The 10,690-nt window shown below is 54.7% G+C and overlaps 1 protein-coding gene across 1 annotated transcript; it reads right to left on the bottom strand.

The window, feature by feature from the left end:
- Positions 1–445: 445 nt before the first annotated feature.
- Positions 446–10,285, bottom strand: ATP1B4 (ATPase Na+/K+ transporting family member beta 4). Its single transcript, XM_086470352.1, has 8 exons — positions 10,223–10,285; positions 7,338–7,500; positions 4,463–4,591; positions 3,512–3,616; positions 3,034–3,230; positions 2,368–2,424; positions 1,540–1,635; positions 446–607 (listed from the first exon to the last, which is right to left on the bottom strand). Exons 1-8 carry the CDS (start codon positions 10,283–10,285, stop codon positions 446–448), a joined length of 972 nt encoding a protein of 323 aa, XP_086326478.1.
- Between the last annotated feature and the right edge of the window lie 405 nt (positions 10,286–10,690).

Raw genomic sequence — 10,690 nt, 5'->3', positions numbered from 1 at the left:
CAGAATTTTTGCTGTTTATTTTAACAAAAATAGTGCTAATAAACTACCCTCCTGTTAGCTTTTGCCTGAGATATGCACATAAAACTGTGGTAAACATTAAAATTTAAAGCCAGGAAAAATGCATTCCACAGGGGTGACTCGTAAAAGACCTTATGAAAATAGTATTCAGATACCAGAGGGTTTTTTAATCAAAACTGAAATGTTTTTGCAGGTTCTCTGCCCAGGAGATAACTTTTAGTTTTTACTAATAATGATTTACATCAGATGATGAAAAATGTGGTTCCATGTTCCATTGCATCTCATTTGTTTCCTAACTATGAACAAAAATAAATTAACAAAAATCTCTATGTGCTGGATTTTCCTAGCAGAAAAAATGCTGGCTTTATGCTTTAAAAAGGAAAAGGCCTCTGATTGACTTAGCCTAAGTGCCCAGTGTTTGTGGTGGCTACTTTCCAATGCTGAGTGTGAAGATGATTCGGCCCAGGAAGCGGTCGCTGTTAATGTCGTTGATAATACCTTTCCCATTCAGACTGCACTGAATAGGGACCAAGTCGTCCTTCTTCACATCTGTAAAGTGCATAGCCACCAGTGGGGACGTATAGTTGACCTGAAAAGAAGGGAGATTTAAGTGTAATTTTTGAGAGAGCAGAAAAGCAGGCAGTGCTTTCACGTCCAGTAAAAATCGTTAGTAATTGGTTCACGGTTCTCAGGCATCTGAGTGCGCCTGCCTGCTGTCCATCATGGTCCCTTGGGATGCTGAAGCTGAGCCTTTCTGTGCCTGTGCCTCAGAGGGGTGGGATCGCATTGGAGTTTTGCACTGCGCTATGCCTCTGGGGTTGATTAGCCAGGACAAGTAACACTGGATAATGGGACTCTCAAACACTTTCTGCTGTTCTAAAAAAACGACCTAGGGCTTGTAATAAGAAATCTGCAGTGTTCCTTGGCTCTGTGTGCTCAAAGGACGTGCAGACCTGGTGTCTGGGGATGTTACTCAGCCAGCAGCAGTACGACAATAGGAATCTAGTGCCTGCCTCACCTTCCATTTCGGCTTTTGTTGTGAAGGTGTGTTACCTCCTAGCGCTGTACAGCCCAGCGCAGACCGAAGCAGTGCTGGCCAGCACGTTCAGAAATAGCCACCAATGTTGGACTGCTCTTCTGAGCCACCCAGCCTGAAGTGGTTTTGTCATAGCTTTGACAGAAGCCCTGTCCTTTTCCTCTTGTGTCACCTAACCCCTGACTTCCCTCACACCCTGGGAAAGTGCTGGTGTTGAGACCTCTCTGGGAGTTAGCAAAGCCAGTCTTAGTCTTCGGATGATAAATGTAATCATTCCCATTGCTGGCAAGAGGGAACCAGAGTCCCCAAGGATTTCCCGCAGTTTGTCAGAGACAGAAATAGAGCACTGTAATCCCAGTACCCATGGCCTCTCTCCTTCCTGCATCTGCCCAAAATAGCCAGAAAGCACATCTGTACTCTGTGCAGCAGCTCCTGCCCTCTCCTTCCCAAAGAGACATAACGAAGATGCCAGAGTCCTTACTTACGTGAGTGATCTTGCCGTAGTAGGGATAATACATGAGATCAAACGTCCCGTTCCCAGGGTAGAAGTCCACCGATCTGAGATCGCTCTCATTGCCTTTCTGTGATTGGAAAAGAAATAAAGGTACACACATAGCACATGGGACACAAAATAAAGCTCCCTCCAGAGTGAGGTGAAGGAGCTTTAATACGGGCATCTCTTGCAAGTCCACATCGGGGCTCAGCTGCGCCTGCCTGCCTGCAGGCAGCCTGTTTGCTGTGAGAGCCAGCTGCTGCTGCAGTGAGCCACAGCCTACCGGTGCCATGGAGGCACAGGCGAGGGTTACAGAATTTGCTGCCTGTCGAGCCCTCCCTAGACTTGCCTGCTGCTTTTTTTCTCTCTAAGGGTGTGATCCAGCTCTGGCCCGGGCAGCAGGAGCCCTTCCTTCACCCTATCGCTGCTGGTTTGCAGGGTGCTCTCCAGGACCAAGGGTCCTGTGGAGCAGGTGAGGATGGACATGAGGAGCTCCCGCCTCTTCCCGCCCCAGCTCCAGGCTCTAGCTGGCACCCCAGCACCCAGCCCTGCAGGCCTGCCCTCAGGGGCTGAGCAGAGCGCTGCTGGTGAAGCTGGCAGGAGCTGGCAGCACTTGGAGGGTGAGGACCAAGGTGGGAAGCAGGAGACTGGTGGCCTCTGTCATTCTCAGCAGATCAGCCCCCACTTGTGCTGAGGCATTGGCAGCACTGGGTCCTGTGAGCATCTGGACTAAAATGAGGACAGATATTGGTGGGGTCGATCAGAGGGAGGCATTTGGCCTTCAACACACCACTCTGCTGAGCATGAATGAAAGCAGTACCTGCACTTTGCACTCCACGCTCACGGGGACCCCAGCACCAGGGCGGTAGCCTATGATCTGCAAAAACAAAAGACATCCAGGCTTGTATGAAATGCAGTGCCTCCCTTCTCCAGGACTTAAGCTCTTCTACCTGCCAGTCACATTGCTCAGGACAGGAGTTACATGCCCCTAGAAGCAGGGTCTGCCACCCTGAGCAGTGTAGCTTGCCCATGCCTGAGAGCAGATGCAGAGCATCCAGAGGGCCCAGACACCCTGGAGCAATACAGCCACTTCCCCACGCAGCTCACACACCCCCCACATTTATTTTCCCAGCAGCATGCACTGAGCCAGCATGCCATTAGAAGATTTCAAATCAAGTCAATTATGTGAAAAGTCCCATTATAAAGAGACTGGGGTCTGGGGTGCAGCCCTAAAGCTCAGTTCCTCCCAGAGAAGGGCCTGGCCTAAGACCCTCCAACCACTCAGGCCTCAGCAAATTAAATTGAACAAGTTTTGTGTTGTTTCTTTTTTACATTTTCTAGTCAGTATGAGCCAGCAGGTTTTGGGATTCTAGTTCCCTTTTTCCCTGGGCCTGAGAAGTGGAGGAGTTTCAGTTTCTGCGTGGTCTACTCTGTCACACTGGGACGCACTGAAGGAAGGAATTAAGTCGACTGGCTTTCTCTGTACCCGGTTCATCTTCAGCAGGATGCAGGGCTGGCCTTTAGAGTAGCCAAACGTTGGGTCCTCAATGCCAGAGCAGTTCTGCAGCAGGGAGCGCTTGAACTGGCAGGCCTTCTTCTCCTCGCTTTCATTGCCCCCTTGGATGAAATACTGTCCTGAGACACACTCGATATTCTTCTCCTCTTGAACTCTGTCATCATAAGCTGGTGGGGACCAAGAGACTCATTAGCTTCTCAAGACCTGCACAGACCCACACTTTCAGAGTACATCTGCGTGTCAAGTGAGTTAGAAAGTCCCACCTGGAAAGGCAAGGCTCCCTCCCACAGAAGCTCACATGACGACTTTATGAGTCTTCCTTTCTAGATGGGGTTCATGAGATGCTGAGTGTTGATCTGCACCCCGAGAGGAGACCCCTGCACTGTGTGCATGCATGTGTGGATGAAACGACTTCCCAGCACGACTCCTGGGGTGCCTAAGAGCTTACCTGCTAGGAAGTGGTGCATGCTGTCCACGTAGGGTTGCCACGTGCTTGGCTGAGAGACGTTGAAGGCAATGGTGAACCCGTTCAAGTACGGTCTGATCATTACTCCTGGAGAAGGAAACAGACCCTGTTAGAGCAGACATGGGTGGACTGGCCACAGGCTTGAAGTGCGCGTTGCGGGGGCTGGTTGCACTGTGACTGAGCTTGGGCCTGGGCACGGGCACGAGAGCGGCAGCACCAGCTCACAGACAAACTCTCTCCTCCAGCTGCTGATCCCTCACCTCCATTTCACACCCAGAGAACACCACGCACATCAAAATATCCCTGGAAACACAGGAGACCTGGAGGGTCTCAGCAGCACTGCAGGGAAGAGATGGGCTTGGGTCTGCACACAGAGAGTGCGGGAACCTGCGTGCTCCCAGTTGCACAGCCAGCTCTGGGCGGGGAGCAGGGCAAGGGGGCCTTGTGTTCTCCACTGACACAAAAACACGGGGAAAATGCTGCTTCTGTCATAGGGAAAGGAGGTTTTGAACATTATCTTGCGAGGACTTCCCCAAATAATGATGCATAAAAGCTACTCTTGATTTGCATTTTGTTTTGAAGAGACGAGGTATAAAGGGGCAGCAACTGAAATGAGTGGGCATCACCGATTAAATGCCTAAACTTACTCATTTACCTTGAGAATAATTAGCCTGATAATTAGTATAATTAGCATAACAATTAGTATAATTAGAATGACTGCTTCATGTGGGGCTATTTAAGATGCCTGATCCTCTGCAGAGAACCTGCAGCACTGTCAGTGCCCTGAGGTAAGTGATAACACCGTGTGTTACGGCGGGCTGGTTGGGCATACAGCTCTGGCAGGGCTTTACCCGAGGTCCCTGCCACACCGTTTCGGTAGCACTTTGCTGGGTGGGTGCCGGCGGAGGTGGCTGGGCTGGCTGGGGTACATACCTGGTGGAGACACACGGTCTCGGTATGTGGGCGTGTAGGGACTCAGCGTGAGCAGCATCACGTACATGCAAAAGGCAAACATTCCCGCCAGGCACGTGTAGAAAATGAAGTAAAACAGTAAGATCAAGCCTGCAAAAAGAGAGAGGGCATGTTGCTGTTGACGCAACCGGAGCACATCCCGTGGGCTGTGTCCCACAGGGATGCACAGCCATGCTCAGCATGGCGTCCTCCGCGGCTCTGAGCCCATCGTGGAGGTGGGAGCTCGCAGCCCCCGCTCTGTGCACATTGACCCTGGCATTTTTGGGTGCAGGACTCTCAGCCAGACATGCTCTCTGCCTGGGGCCGGGGCAGCTGCCGTTTGGCTCGGTAACCCTTTCGTACAGAGCTGGGGCAAGGCCAGGACTCTGTGTCCACCTGCCTCGGCTCTCTCTGACAGACAGACCTGACCTTGGCTCTTGCCCTTCCTGCCGCCTCTTGGCATGGTAACACGTGAGGGTACCCAGTAGCTTCAGCACATCCGAATTCCCGATGGGGGCTGCGGGGCGATGCTCCTGCCCCAGCTCTTGTCGCCTGTGTGGCAGGGACCCCAGCGCTGGGACCGAAGCGAGCGGCATCGCTCGGGGGCTGCGGCACCGCTGGCTGTTTCATAGCCCTGACGTCCAGGGAGTGGGTTTGTTTTTCCTCTGGACCAGGCTGATGACTGAGGATGTCTCAAGAGGCCACGGCCTATGAATAAAACCCGGTGGCTCAGAAAGCAAAATGAAGCCCTAACCCAAACATTTCCCAGAAGAAACGTGCCGGCAGCTCGGAGGGAGCCCTGGGAACACAGATGTGTGCTCCTGCCGTGCTTCTGCCGGCGACGCAGTGCTGGGAACCACTGTGGGGCTGTGTCCTGCTGCAGGCTGAGCTGGGGCGAATGAGACCATCACCACTGCTAGTGGCATGGCAAAGACAACATCCAGCCCTGCCACAATGATGCCGAGATGGTGCCTCTGCACCAGCCTGGCGGGGCTGGAGCTGCTGCTGGGGTGCCAAGCTGACACTTGTTGGGACATGGTGCTGCTACTGCTCCCGTTCTTAGGTTTCCTGCAACGCAGCAGGAAGCATTGTCATCAGCAGAGCCAGGGGTGCAGCCTTTCCCAGGGGCTGGGGCCTCCAGTGCTGACCCTGTGGCGCGCTGGCTCTCTGCATTTTGGCAGCACAATCCCCTGAGCCCCCCATCCCTGAGGAGCACCTTCAGAGCCGGTGCAGGGGAGCAGCGTCAGGCTGGGCAAACTCCCTCCTCCTCATCCATGAGATGAGAGCAGGAAAGTTCAGCTCCATTCACCTCCAATGCTCTCCTTTTAAAAGAAAATTTGATTTCCACAGTAGCTTCAACGCCTCTCTCCTGCCTCCCAGTACAGGTGTGTGAGCACCCATGCGTGTGCAGCCAGGGGTACGTGTGTCCCTAGGGCCGTGGGGCACACCGTGATGCTCCTGGGTGCAGGAGGATGCTGCACCTTCCCCGAGGCTGTAAAATAACTACCAGCAGTAGCCAGCCAGGGCCACATCCACACCAGCCTGAGCATGTGCTCTCCCAGGGCTTTTCTCAGCACCGGGCTGAGCCTCTAGAAGCCTAAACCGATGTCCCTAAGGGCTGTCACCCCCATACTGCTCCTGCACTCCAGTCTGCACCTTCCCATCCAGCAAAGGAGCAGCAAAACCAGGCTGCCTCCATGGCCGGCAAAGGGCACAGGGGAGCAAACGTGGGTTTCAAGGCCTGCCCCAGACTCGCGCTTGCAAGTTTTCAGACTCCTCTGGTGTTCATGGGCAGTTTCCTTTGTTTCTTCTGGCTGTCACCGCAGGCTTTGCAGGAGACCCAGGGTGCCTGACGGGGGCATGGGCAGGCTGTGGGGCTTGCAAGCGCGTTGCCAGTGCCGGCCGACAAGGGCTGTGAATGCTGAGCAGCAGCCCCCAATAATTTGCAGCCTTACACTGGTGCAGAGGGGCCTGTGATGCTGGGCTAAGGTGGGGATTTTCACTCCACTGTGGGGGCTCCGTGCTGTCAAGAGAATAGAGCTGCAAAGGTGGACAGCATCATGTCTGCTGTGGTCTTTGGTCTTTGATCTCGGACTGAGCCTGCAGCAGTGGTCACACTGCAGCCGTGGGCTACTCTTAACTATCCAGGGCACCTCCAGGCTCAGTGATGATTTTTGGAGGCCACATGGATACACAATAAAACAGAGACAGGGCGCTCAAAACCCTCACTGGCACATCCCAGCCCACTGGCCCAGATAGCACATGCAGGTTCTGCTGTGGGCACCGTGTCACACACTGGGAAGACACAGGGTGACAGTGATGACCAGCCCTTCCCCCCCCCCGCCCCCCCCCCCCCGGGAGCCAGGGTACTGGCAGACAAAGAGGGCTGCTCAGCCCTGCAGTGTCCACCCTCCCCAAAACCCCTGCCCTGCAACTCGGGTGCTCTTCCCCACCAACACTGATGACCCCAAAGCCACCTCCCCATGGCCTCCTGACTTGCACAGGCAGGAGCTGGGTTGCTGTCAGCAGCAGGGGTGCGTGGCTGCAGCAGACTGACCTGCAGTCCCCACGTTTGCTCGGGCTCTTAATTTCTTCCCAGTACATGGTCTGGACAGCTTGAAATCTTTGCTCTCACATTCTCAGTAAACACTAACATCCAGAGCAAGAGTAACTTTCCCAAGCTTTTCTGCTTGTCCTCCTCACTAGCCCTTTATTGTGCTGGTTAGAAACATCTACCCTGAATATGTGGGACAGGGGTGGTCTGTCCAAGCCATCAAGGATGTTTGCAGGCAAGTGCATCCATCATGAAGCAGAAAAGGCAACAATTCCCAAAAGTGGGGCTCAAGCAAGGACCTACCCCAGCTCTTGGCTGTTCTCCCCAGGCACGTTCTCTCCTCTGGGTTCCACAGGAACATCTTCATCTCCCCAGCCAGGTCTGCCCAGGTTTTGCTTCCCATCTCTTCCTTGGTCTCGTCCTCCCCTCTGTCAGGATTCTGGACCTTCTCCTCATGCTTATTTTCCTGGAAGAGTTACAAAACACAACCCCCATAGGCAAGCTGAACATCTCATTGGCCAAAAATAAATGCAAAAGCACTTAATAGCTGGAAATGTTTCAAATTTCCATTTTCCCATCATCACTCTTGAGTTAAAGAGAGGCAGTTTTGGCTGTTCTGACTTAAGATCACTTAGATCCCAGCATCCATTTTTTCCATGACACGTACATCAGTGCCATCACATCGAGTGCTGTCTCCTTGTCCTGGCATTTACAGAAACTCATCTTTTACCACCCGCGTGAACGTGACCAAAGAAAACCTGTGAGCAGGAGGGCTGGGGTTGTTCCCACGCTTCTGCAATGTCTCTGAGCTCAAGCGCACATTTTCTGTGCTACCACAGATGACAGCAGGCGGCATCATTTAAGAGGTCGTCTGGTTTGTTTTTCTTGGCATGTGCACAGCTGCTTAGTCTTTGGAGAAATCCCTGTGTTGTTATTTTTTAATTACACTAAGTTCCAGGGAAAAGCATCTCCCAGGGCCGCAAGTGTTTGGTTTTTGCCTCAGTGGTGAAAATTCATTTGTCCAGAGCTCAGGAACACAAAACTCTCTGTACCTGCACTTGGCCAAAAGTTGCCTGAGACGAGACATGGCAGCCATCCCTTATCCCCCCTTGAACCTGGCTCCAAAAGCAGGCAGCAAGGTCGAGAGGGTGCAGATCTCACTTTGCGCTCAGGGCAGGGCTGGGCCAGGTACCAACAGGCAGAAGATGCTGAGATCTGGATGGGTTCATGGCCTCCCCGCACTTTAGTGCAAACGCTGCTGCAGAGCTCAGCCACTCGCAGCTGGGTCAGGGCCACAATTGCCCGTCCTGGCCATGTCTCTCAGAGGCTGCTGTGCCCACTGCGAGTGTGGCCTTGCAGCAGCTGCACTGGCACGATTGCCTTGTGTCTGCGCTGAGGGACATGGAAACCCGCCGGCAGCAGGCACCTGTTGGAGCCAGGGCCGACAGGCGAGATATTTGCACCCCGCAGGTCGCCCCGAGGGAGACGGGAAGAGGCCGACAGCTTGGCAGAAAGTCTGGATGGAAATATTTTCTAATCAGGGGGGGATTAAACTCTGCTCAGACACACAAATACTGTAAAACAGCGTGAATGGGGAGAGAGTACTGACTCCAAAGCCTGAATTTGTGCCTTGGAGAGGCTGGGTCAGACCCAGGGGGGCTGTAAACCATCACCATCCCACTGATTGCCCCAATCGGACCTGGTTAAAGCCCCCAGTGGGGCTCTTCTGGGAACATGCCTGCGTCAGAGCACTGCTGCCAGCAAAATGCCCGCAGCCACCCGTACAACAAAGGCAATGCTTGGCCCAGGTCCCGCACCCCGGGCTGGAGCCCTGCCTGAGCCAGCTCCTGCATGGCCACAGCTCTGTACCATGCTGGGCTGATGAAACCAGAGGATTTCAGAGTGGGGAAGCAGCAGCCCCAGCACGAGTCGCTGGCAGGGAAAGGAGCTGTGGGGGCTGCTGGCTACCAGGACATCCGCAGAGGAGCAAGCGATGGAAGAAGAGGAGGAGGAGGAGTTCTCCTTCCTCCTGCTCTCCTCCCCATTAAATAAAAGAGCTACTGGCAGCTGTTCTGGAAATGGTTTCTCAGACTGCCAGAGTAGCGGGGACTGCTCAGAGGGAGTCTGCACCAATGCTTAGTGCTGCTTTGGGAAAAGCCCTTTGGATTTCACACCAGCTGCAGCTCGAAGGCAGTGAGGGCAGCACATGGGCTGTAGGCAGAGCCCTCGCCCAGAAGCTGCTACTGATGCTGAGAGCTGGGGGGGGACACGCAGGGACAGATCCCCATGGGCTCCCACCCAGGGAACCCCACAGCTCTGCCCTGCAGAAAGCTTTCACGAGGAGGGAAAATTTTCTGGCACTCCTGGCTCCATGCTGGGTATCCAGCACTTGGCGAAGGGTCCTGTCCTGCCAGCTGGGAGAGGTCATGGGGGTTCTGTGGCAGCACGGGAGGGCTGAGAAGTCCCCAGGTTCTCCCCACAGGCAGGGAGCTCTGTGTGGGGCAGCCAGACAGGGTGGGATGACCCCACTGCCAGGTCTCTGGCAGAAGTCCCTGAGCTAGGGAGCTAGGGGAGGTCTGGATTGAAACACCTCCCAGGTGTTTCATCTTTGCAGCCCAGGACGAGAGGTGGTCTCAGAACAGTCCCTTGCACGTGGACGAGGGGCAGAAGGAGCAGTAGGAGCAGGGGTAGGAGTGTGCTGGGGCAGGGAGGGGGCACAGCCATGGCAGGACCTGGCAGGACACTAGACAGCCGCAGGCTGCCGCCTGCCGTGGCAACTGGGGTGACTCCAGGAGGCAAAGCAAAGCTGGAGTTCACCCCTGGTGGCATCAAGCTGTGCTGACGGTTGTGGGCGCCCTGAGGGAAGCCAGGGTCTTTCCCCCATCCTCACCTTGGACCAGGTCAGCTTTCAATGGTGGGTTCCTCCTGCTGAAAGCCAGGTATGCAGAGGATGGCCCGTGCCCAGGTGTCCCCATCCCTCCTAGCCCTCCTCACTGCCTAGGACCATCAGCCAGACCCCCTACCCCCTGCTGCCCTTTCCCCTCTCAGTACAAAGTACAAAGTGCCTAAGGGACAAAGCAGCATTTCCTAAAGCAAAGTAGCTATATTTATCAGCCATGAAGCAGGTCCTTCACAGCAGCCTCTGCCTCACCTCTCGGAGGGTGGTCTGCAGCCCCCAAAAGACTCACCGCCTTCCGGTGGGGGCTTGTGTACTGGCCCTCTGCGCCCCTGATGCTGGTGTTCCCGTCCATCCCTGGGTGGGAAACGCAGAGAAACGTGAGTGTTAGCACCGCAGGAGCCTGGGGCTGAGCCCAGAAGAACCAGCCCCATCGTGGGTGCCACGTCGTCCCAGCTCTCAGGGACTCGCAGGCACAGCCCGCTCCCCAGCACAGCTCCCCAGCCCTGCGGCACCCCCCAAAAAGGCTGAAAGAGCACAGCTGCGCCAAGACCTTTCTCTGCCTGCGGGGAACCACACTGCTTTCCCTCCCTACTCTGCAGGACTTCAGTGTTCAGGAGTGGATCAAAAAATAACTCGCTTTCCTAAGGGCGGTGAGCTCAACGCAACAGGATCCTGTCCCAAGCCCCCTGGCATCTGGTGCCCTTTGCAGCACCCTCGCAGCATCCTGCCCCGCACCCGAGTCCCCATCAATGCCAGC

The sequence above is a fragment of the Leptosomus discolor genome, chromosome 9 (assembly GCF_034619465.1).
Source record: "Leptosomus discolor isolate bLepDis1 chromosome 9, bLepDis1.hap2, whole genome shotgun sequence".
Taxonomy (NCBI): Eukaryota; Metazoa; Chordata; class Aves; order Leptosomiformes; family Leptosomidae; genus Leptosomus; species Leptosomus discolor.
The sequence above is the reverse complement of the archived record's forward strand: the minus strand, read 5'-3'. Positions and strand labels throughout refer to the sequence as shown.